The sequence below is a fragment of the Oncorhynchus nerka genome, linkage group LG13 (assembly GCF_034236695.1).
Source record: "Oncorhynchus nerka isolate Pitt River linkage group LG13, Oner_Uvic_2.0, whole genome shotgun sequence".
Taxonomy (NCBI): domain Eukaryota; kingdom Metazoa; phylum Chordata; class Actinopteri; order Salmoniformes; family Salmonidae; genus Oncorhynchus; species Oncorhynchus nerka.
Window position 1 is genome coordinate 72,473,917 of NC_088408.1, and position 21,767 is coordinate 72,495,683.

The 21,767-nt window shown below is 45.7% G+C and overlaps 1 protein-coding gene across 2 annotated transcripts in view; it reads right to left on the bottom strand.

Annotated features, from left to right (window-relative positions):
• The window catches only part of LOC115140053 (tetratricopeptide repeat protein 28), a 259,236-nt gene that overhangs the window by 76,862 nt on the left and 160,607 nt on the right, over positions 1 to 21,767 (bottom strand). For both annotated transcript variants that reach the window (XM_029678098.2, XM_029678097.2), the window contains exon 5: positions 5,000 to 5,507. In XM_029678098.2, coding sequence (XP_029533958.1) covers positions 5,000 to 5,507 — 508 coding nt within the window. The remainder of the gene's footprint in view (positions 1 to 4,999; positions 5,508 to 21,767) is intronic.

Sequence of the window (21,767 nt, forward strand, 5' to 3'; positions counted from 1 at the left end):
AGAGGCACCTTTATCCACTGCTGGTATTGACTATCCATAGAGGCACCTTTATCCACTGCTGGTATTGACTGTCCATAGAGGCACCTTTATCCACTGCTGGTATTGACTGTCCATAGAGGCACCTTTATCCACTGCTGGTATTGACTATCCATAGAGGCACCTTTATCCACTGCTGGTATTGACTGTCCATAGAGGCACCTTTATCCACTGCTGGTATTGACTGTCCATAGAGGCACCTTTATCCACTGCTGGTATTGACTATCCATATAGGCACCTTTATCCACTGCTGGTATTGACTGTCCATAGAGGCACCTTTATCCACTGCTGGTATTGACTATCCATAGAGGCACCTTTATCCACTGCTGGTATTGACTGTCCATAGAGGCACCTTTATCCACTGCTGGTATTGACTATCCATAGAGGCACCTTTATCCACTGCTGGTATTGACTGTCCATAGAGGCACCTTTATCCACTGCTGGTATTGACTGTCCATAGAGGCACCTTTATCCACTGCTGGTATTGACTATCCATAGAGGCACCTTTATCCACTGCTGGTATTGACTATCCATAGAGGCACCTTTATCCACTGCTGGTATTGACTGTCCATAGAGGCACCTTTATCCACTGCTGGTATTGACTATCCATAGAGGCACCTTTATCCACTGCTGGTATTGACTATCCATAGAGGCACCTTTATCCACTGCTGGTATTGACTGTCCATAGAGGCACCTTTATCCACTGCTGGTATTGACTATCCATAGAGGCACCTTTATCCACTGCTGGTATTGACTGTCCATAGAGGCACCTTTATCCACTGCTGGTATTGACTGTCCATAGAGGCACCTTTATCCACTGCTGGTATTGACTATCCATAGAGGCACCTTTATCCACTGCTGGTATTGACTATCCATAGAGGCACCTTTATCCACTGCTGGTATTGACTGTCCATAGAGGCACCTTTATCCACTGCTGGTATTGACTATCCATAGAGGCACCTTTATCCACTGCTGGTATTGACTATCCATAGAGGCACCTTTATCCACTGCTGGTATTGACTGTCCATAGAGGCACCTTTATCCACTGCTGGTATTGACTATCCATAGAGGCACCTTTATCCACTGCTGGTATTGACTATCCATAGAGGCACCTTTATCCACTGCTGGTATTGACTGTCCATAGAGGCACCTTTATCCACTGCTGGTATTGACTGTCCATAGAGGCACCTTTATCCACTGCTGGTATTGACTGTCCATAGAGGCACCTTTATCCACTGCTGGTATTGACTGTCCATAGAGGCACCTTTATCCACTGCTGGTATTGACTGTCCATAGAGGCACCTTTATCCACTGCTGGTATTGACTATCCATAGAGGCACCTTTATCCACTGCTGGTATTGACTATCCATAGAGGCACCTTTATCCACTGCTGGTATTGACTATCCATAGAGGCACCTTTATCAGTGAGTACATTTACATGCACACTAATAATTAGATATTAAACTGATTATGCAATAGTGACGGTGGGGGTGGGTGTGGGGGGGTTTATTTTAAGATGGTCATTTGCTATTTGATTTTGAATTTTAGGACCGCTTTAGGTATATATATATATTTTTTTATATATATATAAGTGATTTGATAAAATATTGAATTTGAATATTGAATTTGGCCTTTACTACTGTAGCCCATAGAAATGCATTGAATAACACATTTGTTAAATGGCAAAAAAGACAGTCAAAAAATGTATCATAAGGAATAAGGTTTTGAAGTGTCTGTCCTACATCTAGGAGATATATTTAACACTATTTAACCCCTTATTTTTGTTGGCAGAAAACGACCTCTTATACTTCCGTTTATTTGTATGGATTACCTTCAGATGAGTCTTGTGACATTTGTGGGGATTGTTGAGCAAAACGGAGAACATCGTGTTCGTGAGAGTCTTCCCTTTCCATAGTGGGGTCATATTAGCTTGTAGCTCAAACGGTTTGGACGCTACAGACAGAAGTTGGCACATCAGCATTAGGGACTTCAGAGGAGTCCAGTGACATAAGGGGGTGGTAGAGCAAAACGGAGAACACCACAGAGAATAGTTGTAGGCCAAACCATTCAGATGCTACAGACGTTTTAGTGAGAATAAGGATTTTGGGGATGTCTCATGGTCTGACAAACACCACTGCAGATGCGGAAGGCCTACATAGGTCGATGCGGTAGATTGAGACACCTGGTTTTCTGAGCAATCATTCGGATTATTAGGACATGTAAACACCTTATTAAGCGGCATTCCGGCCATTTATTTGATCTACGCATGTGCTAGCACCAGTCGTGCGAGCCTCCCTCTTTATCACAAATAAAGTGAGTTGGGAACAACTGAATGTATATGTCTTAGAAGTAGTTTTCACATACAAACTTAATATGTCCCAACTTGGTCACTTTGGTAGAACTTTCATTTTGAGGGGCGCTTTTCTGCATTCAGGTAGCCTGGTTTTAGATGTGTCCATGCAAACAGAATTATTAGGGAAACCGTTCTTCTTGCAAAGCATGTAAACTTTTTGATCAAACTATTATATTCATCTGACTATCCACAATAATCACATTATTGTGTGCATGTAACCGTACTCAGTGTTTCCTCCCCTAGGAGGGGGTCTTGCTGCAGGGGGCTGATGGTGTCTTCCTGGAGCATGCATCTATGTAGATGTATAGAGGTATGCAGTGGCAGCCAAGATGTAGCAGCATATACTGGAAACACTGGTTTTACAATTAGATTAGCCCTGGATTGTCAAGGTTACCTGGCTAATACTTTTAGATCTGCACGTTTTTGACCGTCAGATGACTAGGGCTTTGAAAAGGGGACAATAGTTACATTTCAACTCCAATCAAAAGGCCTGATCTTATAAACTTAACTTCCCTCTCTCTCTCTTTTTTATTTATCTACTCCACCAGGATTAATTTGCTAGATTTGATTAAATCCTTGCCGGTGAGGGGAGAGAGTTCCCATGAAAACTGTAAAAGGTTTTTATGGGCTTAATTTCTCCTGTGACAGTGTGATAGTTATATGTTGGTGTTTCATCACTCTAGCACATCCCAGCCAGTGATAAGTCACTGAGGCTGTCTGTCTGCTCTGCTCTGGGTCCATGCAGAGATTCCTGTCCTAACCAATCACATCACACCCCCCAGACCAGGCAGATGTATCCTGTATCACGCAACACTGCAGTAAATCTACATAACAGTAGTAGACTGGACATAGCAATGTATTTAGCTGACTGCTGTTCAATGACCTTTGTTCTCACACCATTCACTACTTAGTCCTCCATTTTAAACAACATTTAAACATTTAAAACAACTGTGAACAACTAAGGAACATCCAAATAAAGAAGCTAGAGCAATATACACTCACCGGCCAGGTACACCCATCTAGTACTAGGTCGGATCCCCCTTTGCCTCCAGAACAGCCTGAATTTTGGGGGGCATGGATTCTACAAGGTGTCGGAAATATTTGTTGCTTAATTGGTATCAAGGGACCTATCGTGTGCCAGGAAAACATTCCCCACACCATTACACCACCACCAGCCTGTACCTTTGACACCAGGCAGGATGGGGCCATGGACTGTTACGCCAAATACTGACTCTGCCATCAGCATGACTCAACAGGAATCGCGATTCCTTGCGCCAGGCAATGTTTTCCCAATCCTCAATTGTCAAGTGTTGGTGATCACGTGCCCACTGGAGCCGCTTCTTCTTCTTTTTATCTGATAGGAATGGAACCCGGTGTGGTCTTCTGCTGCAATAGCCCATCCGTTACAAGGACCGACAACTTGTGCGTTTCGAGATGCTGTTCTGCATACCACTGTTGTACTGCGCCGTTATTTTCCTGTTTGTGGGCCCGCCTGTTAGCTTGTACGATTCTTGCCTTTCTCCGAAAACCTCTTTCATCAACCAGCTGTTTTCACCCACAGGACTGCTGCTGACTGGATGTTTTTTTGTTTGTCACACCATTCTCTGTAAACACTAGACACTGTTGTGCGTGAAAAGCCAAGGAGGGTGGCTGTTTCTGAGATACTAGATATGTCGCGCCTGGCAAAGACAATCACACCACTCTCAAAGACGCTTAAGTCACTCGTTTTGCTCATTCTAATGTTCAATCGAACAGTAACTGAATGCCTCGATGCCTGTTTGCCTGCTGTATATAGCTCATCATGGCCACGTGACTCACTGTCTGTAGGAGCGATCCATTTTCGTAAACGGATCTAATAAACTGTCCGGTGAGTTATATGAATGTGGTATGCAGAGACAGGTAAACATATGTACTACTGATATAGTCGTATCTCGAACCCACAACAAGCAGAGGACAAGCAGGAGCAGAGAATAACAACATGAGAGGAATGCGGATATCACCCCACCATCAATAAGGGAGAATACTGATGCTGCCTCCACCTCCACACATTCTCTCCCTCATGGGCAAACCATGACCTCTACACTCCTGTTCTAGCCTGTTCCCATCACATCCTCCCAAGCTCCTTGTGAGGAAGAATCCTGGCTCTATGCTGATGGAGCAAACACACTGTAAACATTTCCCAACCTCCGCTTGCCTGTTACGTCTTCCTATCATCTGCCAGAGTAACTTTCTAACAACCAGGTGCTTCCTCATCCTGTAGGATGGATGGGGCCAAATAGAATAACTTATCCCACATGCTCATCAGAAAAGGTAAGCCAACAACACAAAGGGCTGTGCTGTACATAGTTCTTAACACGAGGGACTGCTCTGTGCATTTTTCTCAACACGAGGGAATGCGGTGAACATTGTCCTTAAATTGCAGGGACAGACCTAGGAGCCACTCTAAGGGGGAGCATAACACTGTACTAGACTATAAATAGTCTTTGTTAGCCATGTCTGAAACGAAACCTAAAAATAAAGATGTTATAGATGGATATGATCTCCAGATCAGTCCCCCGGCCCACTCCCCACAGCCTACCCGTCCCTCTGTGTTGATTGATAAATACGTACCCAGGTTGGAGGAGGCTCTTCCCTCTGCAGCTCTGTCCTTCAGGCCCTCAGCGATGGCCAGCTGCTGTTCATGGTACTGCTTGGCTCTCTCCAGGTCCTGCATGCAGCGTGCAGCATGACCCAGTCCAGCGTACGCCCTCATCTCTATAGGCTGCTCCTCCAGCTCCTGGGCCAGCTCCAGCACATGGGTGTGGTAGGACATGGCCTTGTCAAAGTTACGGTGGTAGTGGTAGGCACTGCCCAGGTTGCTGTAGGCGCGGGCCTCCTCCCTCTTGTTGTTCAGGGCCTTGGCGATGCCCAGGTGCTGCTCGTGGCATTGTACAGCGTTTTCAAAGTCGCCCATAGCAATGTAGACAGCGCCCATGTTGCCCAGCTCTCGTGCCTCTGACAGCTGGTCTTTGGATTGCTTTGCCAGTAGGACACACTGCTTGTGGCTGGCCAGGGCATTAGGGTAGTCCCCGATGGCTGTGTACACATGACCCAGGCTGCTCAGGGCCATAGAAGCTGCCTGGAGACACAGAGAGAACACACAGGCAGACAAACATCAGGCAAGCAATTAAGGTCACATAGTAAAAACACTTATAAACTAAAGCTTTGTGAAAATGACCTACATTTTGTCAACATTTTACTGAGATGATTGGTTTTGCATCTCAAACACAACACACTTCCTCAACATCCCATTCCCCAAAGTATATATATTTTTTTAAATGTGTAAAAATCTAAACTCCCAAATCTCTTTGGAGGCATATTGCAAACAACAAACAAAAATGCTTTGCTTCCTTTTTGTGATCAGAGGGGGATAAACCCTGTTGCAGATTAGCACAGTGGCAGGCTTGTTTTAAAGCCAACAGTTTCCCTTCATGGAGTGCGCCACCACCAATGGAACAAAGAGCCAGTTAATCAAGAGGAAATGAGAGGCTTAACTTCACTCTTCAGCTGTGGGAGGGAGACAGACCTACTAACTGACTGACTGATTCCCAGCATCAGCCTTCCTGATAGAGAAGTGTTGAATAGATGAATTCAACACTGGCAACACTTCTCTATCAGGAAGGCTGATGCTGGGTATAATTTGTAGCATATTCTTATCTGTCACCTCAACAGGATCTTTCTCCTCTCACCACCATCCTTCTGCATAGAAATGAAGTGTAACACAAAGTGTAGGGTGTGCAGCAAAGTGGAGTGGTCTGAAACAGTGCAGGCCTGACCCTCTAAGTAACACACTCATTGTAGGTTTATTAGTTGTTATATAGAGGGTAAACTGCAGGGAATTGGGGGCAGCTGTATCTGTGTAGACAGATGTTGCATTAATTGCAGAGGAGAGGGTCAGCTAATAACGCATCTCCTTCCTCCCTCTCCCACCCCTTCTCTCCCTCTCTGTGTCCTAGAACGGTAGGGGCCTGGAGGGGGTTGGACAGGGGCCAGGGAAGAGGATAATCACCCTGACAATTAAGGCCACAACTCCGCTCGATTTCCCTGCCTGGGTAGGAGCCTCTGTGACATTGATACTTGGGGTTTTACACTGAGTGCATTTAGAAGTAACCAAGCAAAGGATGACTGGAAAGTCAAACAACCAGTAATGGATTATTATTAACTTCTGTTTGCTAAAAGCCTTCAATCTGTGTTACTCGTCATCAAAAGGCATGTGCCTCAACAGTGCTGAGGTCACTACTGAATGTTAATGTCAACACATATGAAAAAGCAATCACTCATGTATAAACGCAATGGCACGTGTCAACCCACTTTAGTTTATTACAGGAAAACATTGCACTTTAAAATCAAGATACAGAATTCCATAAACACCGCAAGAAGTAATTTAGTGAAGAAATGTCAAGGTAATTCCTGCTCCCACACAGAGAGAAAGAGAGAGTTTCACAGCACCTTTGCTCTGAGAATGCAAAATGAACACATGGCTTTTATTGAGTTCCATTAATTCATTAAAAAAACAATACATAACCTAAGAAAAAATCTATACTGTAAAACACTTTCCCACATACAAACACACACAAGCTGGCAAACACATACACATTTCCTACCTTTTCATACTTTGTTTCTCAAACACACATACACACAAACACACACAACAGTGCTACCTTTCTTTCATTTCACAGGGCTGCTGATGCCTGGAACATATTACCTGCCGACATAAGGACTTCCAGCAGTTTGCTGGAGTTTAAAGCCTCGACAAGATATTATATGGGGCCTAGGAGGCAATTACCTCCCGTCACAACTGTTGCTGTTTCATGTTCCCAGATAGTCTATCTAGGTCTGCTCAATTACATGTGCTGTTTGAAGCTCCGCTCAGCTCCATCTCTCCAACTCCAACTTCCACTCTGTGAGCAGAGAAACCGAGAGGATTCCTCTGCTCTCTCTGTCTCTCGGGGAAATGAGTGAGACGAGGAGGGCGGGAGAGAGAGAGAGAGAGAGCTATCTTTCTCCACAGTTGAGATGAGTTGTGCTTGTGATCAGTGTCCCTTTAAAGTGAGACTGCAACACTGCATTTTCTCCCCAGATAGATAGTTGATGGGGAGTCAGTGGAGGAGCGAGTCTTGCCTGCCACTGCTAGGCTTGGGGACAGACAGACGCTGGGACCCATTTTACAGTCAGTGGTGACTACAGCCCTCCCTCAGCACTGCTCATGTAGACTGATGGAAATCACAAGTACCGAGCAGTCCAAGAAGGGAACATTTCCTCGAAACATTTGATTTCTGCAACGTCGACTGTTCTAATTTGATTTAATTTATTTTCTTTACTTATCTATCCCCCCCTCCCCTCCTCCACCTCTCTCATTCCATCTGTGCAGTCAGATCTGATTGTGTTTACAGAGTCCGGCCCTTCTCCGGATGTGTGCTGATTTGATTAATCCAAACGTCGGCCTTTATAAACTGTTGATAAACCGCTGATCCCCTAATGAAAGGTAAACTGGTGCAGCCCCCTGAGGGAGGGTGAAGGATTGTGGGGTTGAGCTGCAGACAACATCTTCATCAGAACAGCTTTTGTACAACGCAGGCAGGACAGTGTTTAACATTCCTGGCTGATACTCCAATGACAGCCATTTGTCGTGGATATGTTTATATTGTACAACACATTAGACAAATGGCTATTTTCATACCACATGCTAATGGTAATGCATAGTCGTTAACATAGTGACCTTCAGGGCTGAATGTAGATTTCATTTCTTACCAGTACGGGACACTCAGGTTTGCACTCACATTTGTTTTTATACTACAACAATTACAGGGCAGCCTAATCTGACACTGACAAACAGATCAATAAAAACCATGTTGTCTGATACATATAATTGGCCTACAAAAATGGGAGACACAAATACGACATGACGTCCATCTAACCTGGAGGAGGAAATGACTGTCCAAAAACAAACAAAAGTGGCCTTGACCCAATGACAAAGACAGTGAATATGCAACCTCACCGGGGATATGGCCGATGTTCTCCGCTGGTGCCAATAAGATCAATAAGATCGCTCAACTAAGTTAACAATTTTGGGGGCCTCCTGAGTGGCGCAGCGGTCTAAGACACTGCATCGCAGTGCTTGAGCCGTCACTACAGACCTGGGTTCGATCTCAGGCTGTATCACAGCCAGTCATGACCGGGAGTCCCATAGGGCGGCGCACAATTGGCCCAGCGTCGTCTGGGTTAGGGGAGGGTTTGGCCAGAGGGGCTGTACTTGGCTCATTGCGCACTAGCGACTCCATTTGGCCGGCCGGGTGCCTGCAGGCTGACTTCCGACACATTGGTGCAGCTGACATCCGGGTTAAGTGGGCGGGTGATAAGAAGCGCGGTTTGGAGGACGCATGACTCGACCTTTGCCTCTCCCAAGCCTGTTGGGGAGTTGCAGCGATGAGACAAGATCACAATTGGATATTATGAGAAAAAGGGGGTAAAACTCAAAAGGCTACTTTTCATTCAATTAAGTTAAGAAATTTGATATATAATAGACAGATTTGATTCTTTTCATTGTCTTCTCTTTACAGCAATAGCCATTTGCTTTCCAAACAGTTTTCCGCGACTGTACTTTTAAATATTGCGGTATGACTGGTTGGGTCTCTCTGCATTTCACTGACAGTCGCACCTTAACAATCATCTATATGGTATTTGAAGTGCACACTGCCCTTCCGACTTTGCGATTTAAAACAATACACAGCTTTTTCTTTCAAGAAGCTACTGATCTTCTGTGGACAAACCATGCTGTGGCCAAACTATTTCTGTATAGACAGGATTAAGCTAATTAGGCTATATAATTTTGTCAATTTAATTAATGATATTTACTTTAGGGAAAGCTTAGCTTCCACTAGCCTTATGGACACGCTGCCTATGCATTTTATTGTGTTATGAACACAACCAGGCATGATGTTTTTATCTTACTGTCAAACAATCACTTAACAAAGGCGCTCCTGTTAGCTACCTGCGCACATTCGTTCACTCACAAAATAACTTCAGCATTCAAACCCCAACAGTACACTTTGCACCAGCAATTTAATGAATGGAAAGAGACATCATGATGCCATTCAAATGACGTCATTACAACTGCAGTTACAATACACCTAAAATCCACTGTTGTCCATGTACACCTCGGTCACGGCCACTCATTTCAGCCTTGACAAAATGTAAGTGTTCTCCTCAAACCACAACGCAATTTGGAGCGCACACCACCCAGTTTTCAGTCAATTCACAAATTTGTCATGCTGCTGACATGCAGTAATGTTAGATAATAGTGTAGTCATAGTTTTTTATAGTTTTTTGGGCATGTTGTATTAATTGTTACAGGCTCAGGTTTTAACGGTACGACTTAACCCCACTATTTATTTTGGCCGGGACGCCATACTGGAACGTACCGCCTTACTTTCACCCCTGTTCACCCTCCCATGTCATGCTGCAGTAGCACTTCTGCTCCTGATCCCTGGTCTGTGACACTGGGCCCCTGGTGCGTGTGTGTGCGTTTCATTTCCTTGCCAGTAACCATCCACGCTGCATCACTGCTCTGCTCTGCTGTGTGAGGGAGTTTGCCTCACCTCAGATCCTTTCTGCCTGACTTAGAACACTGCTAACTACAACCCAACCACCACTACCATCATAATCACCATCGCCTAGCAGCAGTGCTGATAGGATGGAGGTGGTTTCCATGGGAACCTGAGTGGTTTGATTCCAGCCCACCAGGCAGTAGGGGAGAGTCTGCCACTTCCAGCCATCTGAAGCATGCTACCTCCTGAACACACACAAATAGGCAGACTAAGGCATTGGCCACTGCACAAACGGTCACCCGCTGCTCAGACTAAACTGTTTTCAGAGAGCGTTACACCTCTACTGTACCTCTAGAAGCCCCCTGGCTGCCTGTTGCTATGATGATTACACTGCTAAGCTGTCTGTTTCTACTGACAGCCATTTTTACTGACACGATCTCATTCATATCAGTAGTAGTAAATCCCTGATGATGATGACCAACAACAGCAATACAAACAACATATTTGATCTGTACACTGGGTTCATTACAAAGTTGTTTCTGTAAAACAGACACACCCAGCAACATTGAAAAACATGAAGGCACAGCCATAAACTTACTGGTCACTGGTATTTTTGCAATAACCATAAAACCACACTGCCAGCCTACAGACCATGATATGTATTTAATGTGATCCTGGTTAGGAACGGATAGGAAGTACATGGTTCTGCCCTAGTCAATGGCTCCATAAGTTATGAGTAGTGCAATGTATGCTGCATTTAGACAGTGGTAATGTCCCAAATAGCACACCATTCCCTATGTAGTGCACTAGTTTTGATCAAAGCCCTATGGGCTGTGGTTTAAAAAAGTGCACTAAATAGGGAATAGGGTGCCATTTGGGATGGTGGGGATATTGATTATTCAGTGTTTCAGAGAGAGCACAACAGAGAGGTGTACTAGGAGGAGGGGTAGAGGGAGGGAGGTATGAGGTGTTAAATAGGCAGTGGTTTGCCCCCTGTCCCAGGTAGGTGGCCTGAGGGCGGTCTGGGCTGGACAGAGGAAGGCTCTACTCCAGCAGAGTGCTGTTCATGGGACTATATGAGAGAGAGAGAGAGGAGACGGGAACCACCGCTGATTACATTACAGAGGTGGTAGCAACACATCTGTCACTCTGCCAACACACACACACACACACACACACACACACACACACACACAGAACAAAAATATAAACGCAACATGCAACAATTACAGCGATTTCACTGAGTTACAGTTCATATAAGGAAATCAGTCAATTGCTGGATTTCACATGACTGGGCAGGGTAAGGCTCTGGTTACCTGGGCTACCGTGCTGGCTCATCCGGATCCCTCTTTGGAGTTCATAGTGGAGGTGGACGCGTCCGAGGCTGGGATAGGAACCATGCTCTCTCAGCGCTCGGGCACGCCACCAAAGCTCCGCCCCTGTGCTTTCTTTTCGAAGAAGCTCAGCCCGGCGTAGCGAAACTATGATGTGGGGGACCGGGAGCTGTTGGCTGTTGTCAAGGCTCTGAAGGCGTGGAGACATTGGCTTGAGATGGCTAAAAACCCTTTTCTCATCTGGACTGACCACCGCAATCTGGAGTATATCCGGGTGGCGAGGAGACTGAACCCTCGCCAGGCAAGGTGGGCCATGTTCTTTACCCGTTTTGTTTTCACTCTGTCCTACAGATCAGGATCCCAGAACGCTAAGGCAGACGCACTGTCCCGGATGTATGACACAGAGGAGCGGTCCATGGATCACACTCCCATACCTCCGGCCTGTGGGAGTTGGACGCGGACATAGAGCGGGCGTTACGCACAGAGCCCACTCCCCCCCAGTGTCGAGCTGGGCGCCTGTGTGATCCATCTGCTGTCCGCTACCGTTTCATCTATTGGGCCCACACGTCACCCTCCTCTGGTCACCCTGGCATCGGTCGGATGGTGCGTTGCCTTAGTGGGAAGTACTGGTGGCCCACCTTGGCCAAGGACGTGAGGGTTTATGCTTCCTCCTGCTCGGTGTGCCCCCAGTGCAAGGCTCCCAGGCACCTGCCCAGAGGGAAGTTACAACCCCTACCCATTCCACAACAGCTGTGGTCGCACCTGTCGGTGGACTTCCTGACAGATCTTCCTCCCTTATAGGGCAACACCACGATCCTGGTCGTTGTGGATCGGTTTTCTAAGTCCTGCCGTCTCCTCCCTTTGCTCGGTCTCCCTACGTCCCTACAGACTGCGGAGGCCCTGTTCACTCACGTCTTCCGGCACTACGGGGTGCCTGAGGACAGTCTCTGATCGAGGTCCCCAGTTCACGTCCAGGGTGTGGAGAGCGTTCATGGAACGTCTGGGGGTCTCGGTCAGCCTCACCTCAGGTTTTCACCCTGAGAGTAACGGGCAGGTGGAGAGAGTCAACCAGGATGTGAGTAGGTTTCTGTGGTCATATTGCCAGGACCGGCCGGGGGAGTGGGCTGCATTCATCCCCTGGGCAAAGATGGTCCAAAACTCACTCCGCCATTCTTCCACTAACCTCTTTCCTTTACAGTGCGTACTGGGGTATCAGCCGCTTCTGGCACCATGGCATCAGAGCCAGATCAAAGCTTCTGCGGTGGACAAATGGTTTAAGCGCTCGGAGGAGACCTGGGACGCCGCCCATGTGCACCTGCAACGGGCCGTGAGGCGGCAGAAGGCGAGCGCCGACCTCCACCGCAGTGAGGACCGGGTCTGGCTCTCAACCAGAAGCCTGCCCCTCCGCCTGCCCTGCCGGAAGCTGGGTCCGCGGTTTATGGAGCAGGTTACAGCTTCCCACAGATTACTGTATTAATTCCTCGTTCCATGTGTCTCTCCTCAGGCCGGTGGTGGCTGGCCCGCTCCAGGAGTGTGAGGTGCGGGAGGTTCCTCCTCCCCCTCTGGACATCGAGGGGCCCCGGCGTATGCTGTTCGAGCCATCCTGGACTCAAGGCGTCGGGTGAGGGGACTTCAGTACCTTGTGGAGTGGGAGGGGTACGGTCCGGAGGAGAGATGCTGGGTGCCGGTGGAGGACGTCTTGGACCCTTCATTGCTGCGGGAGTTCCACCGTCTCCATCCGGATCGCCCTGCACCTCGTCCTCCGGGTCGTCCCCGAGGTCGGTGTCGGCTAAGTTTATTTACTCATATCTGATGTTCCTCGCCTGACTCCTATACACCAGCTACACACATACTTCCTTACACACTTTCTGAGTAAAAATGCAAGGCGAGATCTACCACTCAGATAAAAAACAAAAATCATGACTTAAAAAGCGTAAGCCTATGCAATATTAACCTATTAAAAACAGTTATGTAACAATGAGGTTTGAATTGCCCTGCCAATGTTGTTCTTCTCAGACCATTGTGATATTATATTTGAACATTTTAGGTATATGATCACACTTCTAATAGATAGCTGTGCCTCAAAAGTAATACAAGTTGAGTGAGCATAATAATTAGCTTTTTTACATTTTACTGGAATGATGGCCTGCATCTGCTGGTCAGTCTGAGGGGAGGGAGCAGCAGTGAGTCTGCCTCTCACCCGACTCACAGTCCCTCCTCTCTCCCTCCCTTCTCTGAGAAAAGGGGACACTGTCTTCCAGCTAATGGCAAAACTAAAATCGCACTGCATTATTTCTGCCTCATGCACTAATTCATGTTGTTAATCCGATGTCCAGATAAAGTGAAATATTCATCGATATAAAAAAAGCCACAAGCCACTAATAATAACCCAAGCTTATCGGAAGACTTTGCTATACTCATTCATTGCAGCTGCAATGCTGGTTGTAGCATGAGTGGAAGTAGGAAGAACGCACATTTTATGGATTATAAAAGCTTTGAACAACATGTTGACAGTGTTGAATAACAATTTAAACATGAACTTACTCATTAAAAACAGCAGCTCTTTGCTGTACTCGTTGAGTCTCTCTCTTGTCATGGTTGTAAATGTTTTGAAATGTCACAGTATCAACTTTGCACCTACCTCCAACAGCACGAAACAAATAAAACAATAGGAACACAACTCTTTATCGTTGGGTTATTACAGAAATGTTTGGTGATCAACTAGGAATGCCATGGAGATTGACCAGTCTATCGTGATCGACCGGTTGGTGATCACTGTTGTAGATGAAGGGGAGGAGACAGGTTAAAGAAGTAGTTTTAAGCCTTTAGACAATTGAGACATGGATTGTGTCCATGTCTCAATGGACAAAGAGGGTGAATGGGCAAGACAAAACATTTAAGTGCCTTTGAACGCGGTATGGAAGTAGGTGCCAGGTGCACTGCTTTGAGTGTGTCAAGAACTGCAACACAGCTGGGTTTTTCAGGATCAACTTTGCTTTATCTTGGCCAGGTTGCAGTTGTAAATGAGAACTTGTTCTCAACTAGCTTACCTGGTTAAATAAAGGTGAAATATATATTTATATTTTATTAAATCAACAGCTTCCTGTATATATCAAGAATGGTCCACCACCACCCAAAGGACATCCAGCCAACTTGACAAAACTGTGTGAAGCATTGGAGTCAACATGGGCCAGCATTAATGTTCCGCGCAGAGAAGCACAAGATTGAACTTTGTAGTTTTCCCCTTTATTTAACACTATCAACATTTCCGCCTACTGTGGGAATTGCCAATATTAGCCACTTTCAATGCAACAGAACAAAACAAAATACACTATTCAAGACCGAATATGCAAAACTAACTATGCAAGACATTTTGTTGTAGGCAGAACGTATCGGAGTAGGATTCTACTGCATTGACAGGCACGACATAGCCCATACTCTTCAGACCGGTGCAGGATAACCAATCACAGCTGCAGTATCCCTGTACGCAAATTGACCATTGCCATATATGGATCTGTGCCATTCACTTTGAACTGGACTGTGTTTACAGCATGAGTGGTTGCGAGTAGATCCGCTTGTTTTGAGATCAAAGTGAGAGCTGCATGTTGCCATGTGTGCACGTGTTCATATTCATTGCTAGTAAGTGAACTATTTTCCCTAAGTTGTAGCCATCTTTGAAAAGCGAGTCAGGTAAAGAGCATTTTTTCTGTCTAAAAGGGACAGTGTTGTGTTTTGAGACAGGCTTGTATAAGCTAAGTTGCCAATAGGCAGAAGGAAGCATAATTTGTCTGATTCTCTGTAATAATGGTTTGGGAATAATAATAATGACCTTTATTAAGTGGTTTCTTGCATCAAACAACACATTTGCAGTCACCTCCTTGTCTGAAGGACAAGCGGATAAACAGGCTAATGTCAAGCCCTATATATTTTTTCCAAAAGTCTCATGGAATGTAGGCCTACATTGAACACCACACATTGGCTGCTACTGTAAGCTGAATGACAGAACAGCTATTTCCATATTAAAATGTTATGGGATGCATTTTCTCCATTGTTTTTGATGGTAGGCCACTCTGATAGATGAGCAAAAGCCACAGTAGCCTACTTGGCCACTGTTATAATTGTAATTTAAAGCGGGTACAGCCTCAGTGTTCACAATAAACGCGAGCCAGAAGTTACACAGAATTTTCACAATGTTCAGGTTTTAGAGGGAACATTGGCCTGCATCCCTATGGAACACTTTCGACACCTTGTAGAGTCCACGCCCCGACGAATTAAGGCTGTTCTGTGGGAAAAAAGACGTGGTGCAACTCAATATTAGGAAGGTGTCCTTAATGTTTAGCACACTCAGCGTATTTAGTGAACTTATTTAATGCATTACAGATTAAATATAACCGGGCATGATGTCTGCATATTACTACTTTCCCCATTAAAAACTGGTATATTATTATATTTGAAAAAGATTAATCATGCGAATAAAAAGATCTCCAGCCCTAGTCAACACACACACACACGCACACACACGCACGCACACACTCCTACAGTATGTAGTTAATTATGCGGCTGTGTAGAAGAAAGGTGAAGAGGAGCATGCTTCAGTGTTTTTCTTAACGAGCTCGGATCCAGTCAGAAGTAACATAAACAGAACAGGCTGAGAATAGAAGCCAGGAAGGCAGAGCCCCGAGCCTACTACATAAAGGAGAGGAGAGTGAGTTGGAAGAGGGGATAGATAAAAGGCTAGCAGGGATTCTGTTTGAACGATGACATCCTGGGGGTGAGGATGTCTGTAGATCTGAATTCACCTGTAGAGATGCATTTTGACAATAAAGGCAACATCTCAACTGTAATAAGGAGAGAAACCCACTAGTGATGGGGGGGAAAGGATGCAGTTACATATCTTGAAATTATTTTGGATGATATTATATCGATGCTTTGACTCTATGTACCGATTTGTAACATTTTTGCTAGATAGTGTTAGCTAGCGCTAGTCGGCTGTACTGTACCTGTGACAAAACTTTGGTATTTTTGATTATATGGCTTGTTCTCTATCTTCCTTTTAAATAGTGAGCCAACATGTTTTCAGCACTTTTATTTCCATGACTGATCAAAACAAATTTTCTCATGCTGTCTCATCTCTCTCATACTCTCTCTTTTCTCTCATACTCTCTCTTTACCCTCATGCTCTCTCGTCTCTCTGCAGCAGACAAATCGCAATAAAATCGAGTCACAATACAGTATAGAGTCACAATACATATAGAATCGTGAGAATTGCAATATCGCATCGTTGGAGAAAGATCAAATATTCAGAGAGCTTTATGAGTATGAACTCCAATCCTCTCCCTCTCTCTGTAAACTACCTTTCCTTCTCTCCTCATCATTTATCAGGAGCTGTACCCATCTCTCCTCTCCCTCTCTCTCTCTGTAAACTACCTTTCCTTCTCTCCTCATCATTTATCCAGAGCTGTACCCATCTCTCCTCTCCCTCTCTCTCTCTGTAAACTACCTTTCCTTCTCTCCTCATCATTTATCCAGAGCTGTACCCATCTCTCCTCTCCCTCTCCCTCTCTCTGTAAACTACCTTTCCTTCTCTCCTCATCATTTATCCAGAGCTGTACCCATCTCTCCTCTCCCTCTCTCTCTCTCTGTAAAATACCTTTCCTTCTCTCCTCATCATTTATCCAGAGCTGTACCCATCTCTCCTCTCCCTCTCTCTGTAAAATACCTTTCCTTCTCTCCTCATCATTTATCCAGAGCTGTACCCATCTCTCCTCTCCCTCTCTCTCTCTGTAAACTACCTTTCCTTCTCTCCTCATCATTTATCCAGAGCTGTACCCATCTCTCCTCTCCCTCTCTCTGTAAACTACCGTTCCTTCTCTCCTCATCATTTATCCAGAGCTGTACCCATCACTCCTCTCCCTCTCTGTAAACTACCTTTCCTTCTCTCCTCATCATTTATCCAGAGCTGTACCCATCTCTCCTCTCCCTCTCTCTGTAAACTACCGTTCCTTCTCTCCTCATCATTTATCCAGAGCTGTACCCATCTCTCCTCTCCCTATCCCTGTAAACTACCTTTCCTTCTCTCCTCATCATTTATCCAGAGCTGTACCCATCTCTCCTCTCCCTCTCCCTGTAAACTACCTTTCCTTCTCTCATCATCATTTATCCAGAGCTGTACCCATCTCTCCTCTCCCTCTCCCTGTAAACTACCTTTCCTTCTCTCATCATCATTTATCCAGAGCTGTACCCATCTCTCCTCTCCCTCTCCCTGTAAACTACCTTTCCTTCTCTCCTCATCATTTACCCAGAGCTGTACCCATCTCTCCTCTACCTCTCTGTAAACTACCTTTCCTTCTCTCCTCATCATTTATCCAGAGCTGTACCCATCTCTCCTCTCCTCTCCCTCTCTCTGTAAACTACCGTTCCTTCTCTCCTCATCATTTACCCAGAGCTGTACCCATCTCTCCTCTACCTCTCTATAAACTACCTTTCCTTCTCTCCTCATCATTTATCCAGAGCTGTACCCATCTCTCCTCTCCCTCTCCCTGTAAACTACCTTTCCTTCTCTCATCATCATTTATCCAGAGCTGTACCCATCTCTCCTCTCCCTCTCCCTGTAAACTACCTTTCCTTCTCTCCTCATCATTTATCCAGAGCTGTACCCATCTCTCCTCTCCTCTCCCTCTCCCTGTAAACTACCTTTCCGTCTCTCCTCATTATTTATCCAGAGCTGTACCCATCTCTCCTCTCCTCTCCCTCTCCCTGTAAACTACCTTTCCTTCTCTCCTCATCATTTATCCAGAGCTGTACCCATCTCTCCTCTCCCTCTCTCTCTGTAAACTACCTTTCCTTCTCTCCTCATAATTTATCCAGAGCTGTACCCATCTCTCCTCTCCCTCTCTCTCTCTGTAAACTACCTTTCCTTCTCTCCTCATCATTTATCCAGAGCTGTACCCAGCTCTCCTCTCCCTCGCTCTCTCTGTAAACTACCGTTACTTCTCTCCTCATCATTTATCCAGAGCTGTACCCATCTCTCCTCTCCTCTCCCTCTCTCTGTAAACTACCGTTCCTTCTCTCCTCATCATTTATCCAGAGCTGTACCCATCTCTCCTCTCCCTCTCTCTGTAAACTACCGTTCCTTCTCTCCTCATCATTTATCCAGAGCTGTACCCATCTCTCCTCTCCCTCTCTGTAAACTACCGTTACTTCTCTCCTCATCATTTATCCAGAGCTGTACCCATCTCTCCTCTCCTCTCCCTCTCTCTGTAAACTACCGTTCCTTCTCTCCTCATCATTTATCCAGAGCTGTACCCATCTCTCCTCTCCCTCTCTCTGTAAACTACCGTTCCTTCTCTCCTCATCATTTATCCAGAGCTGTACCCATCTCTCCTTTCCCTCTCTGTAAACTACCTTTCCTTCTCTCCTCATCATTTATCCAGAGCTGTACCCATCTCTCCTCTCCTCTCTCTGTAAACTACCGTTCCTTCTCTCCTCATCATTTATCCAGAGCTGTACCCATCTCTCCTCTCCCTCTCTGTAAACTACCTTTCCTTCTCTCCTCATCATTTATCCAGAGCTGTACCCATCTCTCCTCTCCCTCTCCCTGTAAACTACCTTTCCTTCTCTCCTCATCATTTATCCAGAGCTGTACCCATCTCTCCTCTCCCTCTCTGTAAACTACCTTTCCTTCTCTCCTCATCATTTATCCAGAGCTGTACCCATCTCTCCTCTCCTCTCCCTCTCTCTGTAAACTACCTTTCCTTCTCTCCTCATCATTTATCCAGAGCTGTACCCATCTCTCCTCTCCCTCTCCCTGTAAACTACCTTTCCTTCTCTCCTCATCATTTATCCAGAGCTGTACCCATCTCTCCTCTCCCTCTCTCTCTCTGTAAACTACCTTTCCTTCTCTCCTCATCATTTATCCAGAGCTGTACCCATCTCTCCTCTCCCTCTCCCTGTAAACTACCTTTCCGTCTCTCCTCATTATTTATCCAGAGCTGTACCCATCTCTCCTCTCCCTCTCTCTATAAACTACCTTTCCTTCTCTCCTCATCATTTATCCAGAGCTGTACCCATCTCTCCTCTCCTCTCCCTCTCTCTGTAAACTACCGTTCCTTCTCTCCTCATCATTTATCCAGAGCTGTACCCATCTCTCCTCTCCCTCTCTCTGTAAACTACCGTTCCTTCTCTCCTCATCATTTATCCAGAGCTGTACCCATCTCTCCTCTCCCTCTCTGTAAACTACCGTTACTTCTCTCCTCATCATTTATCCAGAGCTGTACCCATCTCTCCTCTCCTCTCCCTCTCTCTGTAAACTACCGTTCCTTCTCTCCTCATCATTTATCCAGAGCTGTACCCATCTCTCCTCTCCCTCTCTCTGTAAACTACCGTTCCTTCTCTCCTCATCATTTATCCAGAGCTGTACCCATCTCTCCTCTCCCTCTCTGTAAACTACCTTTCCTTCTCTCATCATCATTTATCCAGAGCTGTACCCATCTCTCCTCTCCCTCTCCCTGTAAACTACCTTTCCTTCTCTCCTCATCATTTATCCAGAGCTGTACCCATCTCTCCTCTCCCTCTCTGTAAACTACCTTTCCTTCTCTCCTCATCATTTATCCAGAGCTGTACCCATCTCTCCTCTCCCTCTCCCTCTCTCTGTAAACTACCTTTCCTTCTCTCCTCATCATTTATCCAGAGCTGTACCCATCTCTCCTCTCCCTCTCCCTGTAAACTACCTTTCCTTCTCTCCTCATCATTTATCCAGAGCTGTACCCATCTCTCCTCTCCCTCTCTCTCTCTCTGTAAACTACCTTTCCTTCTCTCCTCATCATTTATCCAGAGCTGTACCCATCTCTCCTCTCCTCTCCCTGTAAACTACCTTTCCGTCTCTCCTCATTATTTATCCAGAGCTGTACCCATCTCTCCTCTCCCTCTCTCTGTAAACTACCGTTCCTTCTCTCCTCATTATTTATCCAGAGCTGTACCCATCTCTCCTCTCCCTCTCTCTATAAACTACCTTTCCTTCTCTCCTCATCATTTATCCAGAGCTGTACCCATCTCTCCTCTCCCTCTCCCTGTAAACTACCTTTCCTTCTCTCCTCATTATTTATCCAGAGATGTACCCATCTCTCCTCTCCCTCTCTCTATAAACTACATTTCCTTCTCTCCTCATCATTTATCCAGCGCTGTACCCAACTCTCCTTTCCCTCGTCTCTGTCTCTCTCTCTCGCTCTCTCTGTGTTTGCACACTGGTATGGATCCTCTGGGAGCCACCATTAGATCAGGCAAATGACTGCCTCTCCGCCATATCAAAACCTTCTGCTTTTTTAAGCAGGCGGTAGCTGTGCTCTGCCAAGCGCATACACATATAGATGTGGCTGACTGCTCTCTCTCTCACGGCACAAAACAGTATGCAGCTGTCTGCAGGGGACACTTCTCACAGTGGGCAATAAGCCAAGCATGAGCCATGTAAGTCACCCTCGGTAGGGCATTTCCTAGACAAAAGAAATATCACTCACCACAGTTGCTACTGCCCTCAGAAGAATAATAGTCATAATAATAACCATTTTCATTTTTGTCATCTTCTCACACACCATTACCACACTATTATCATCATCATCATCATCTTCAGAGCAGGGGTTGATCCCATTTAAATTTAATTCAGTGAATCCCAAACAAACAAACAAAATATTGTAAAGTGACATTTATTTTCAATTCCTGAATTAACATGGAATTGATCCCAGCCCTGTTAATCTCCCAAAGGATCTTATCAGTTATCAGATGCCAGTGATCCCACTTGTTCCAACAGCATCACCTGTGTGACCTCCAGGCAGCAGATACATGGAGCCAGTGGGCTGGGAGAGTGACAATTACTTAGCCTCCCCAGGACACACACACACAATGGATTGATTGGTGAGAAAGGTCAGTGCCTGGTTGAGGGTACTCTTGACAGCATCACCACTTCCACGCTGGCGAGACAGAGAAGCACACATGCATACACACATACACACAAACAAACATAAACACACACACACACACAGTAACATTCACACAAGCACAGGGACTCACAAGCCTGAAAAAGTACGCACACACTCTTTCAGTAGTTTCCTACATGCTGTGCTCTGGCGAGCTGGAATGCCTATTTATTTTCCTGAGCTGTGGGTAGCCTTGTGCAATGGTGCCAAGCAAATAGGGGATCATTTGTGGTCACACCAGAGTCAGTCCCGGCATACATTCAATCACACACACTCACTCACACACACTTACTTAAACACATACACACACATACACACACAGCAACACACAAACATATGTGTCCACTAGAGGCCCTTGGCAGGCCACTTGATAGCTGTGTGTCTGTCTTTGTGAGTGTGTGAGTGAGTGAGTGAGTGAGTGAGTGAGTGAGTGAGTGAGTGAGTGAGTGAGTGAGTGTATGAGTGACTGTGTGAGTGAGTGTATGAGTGA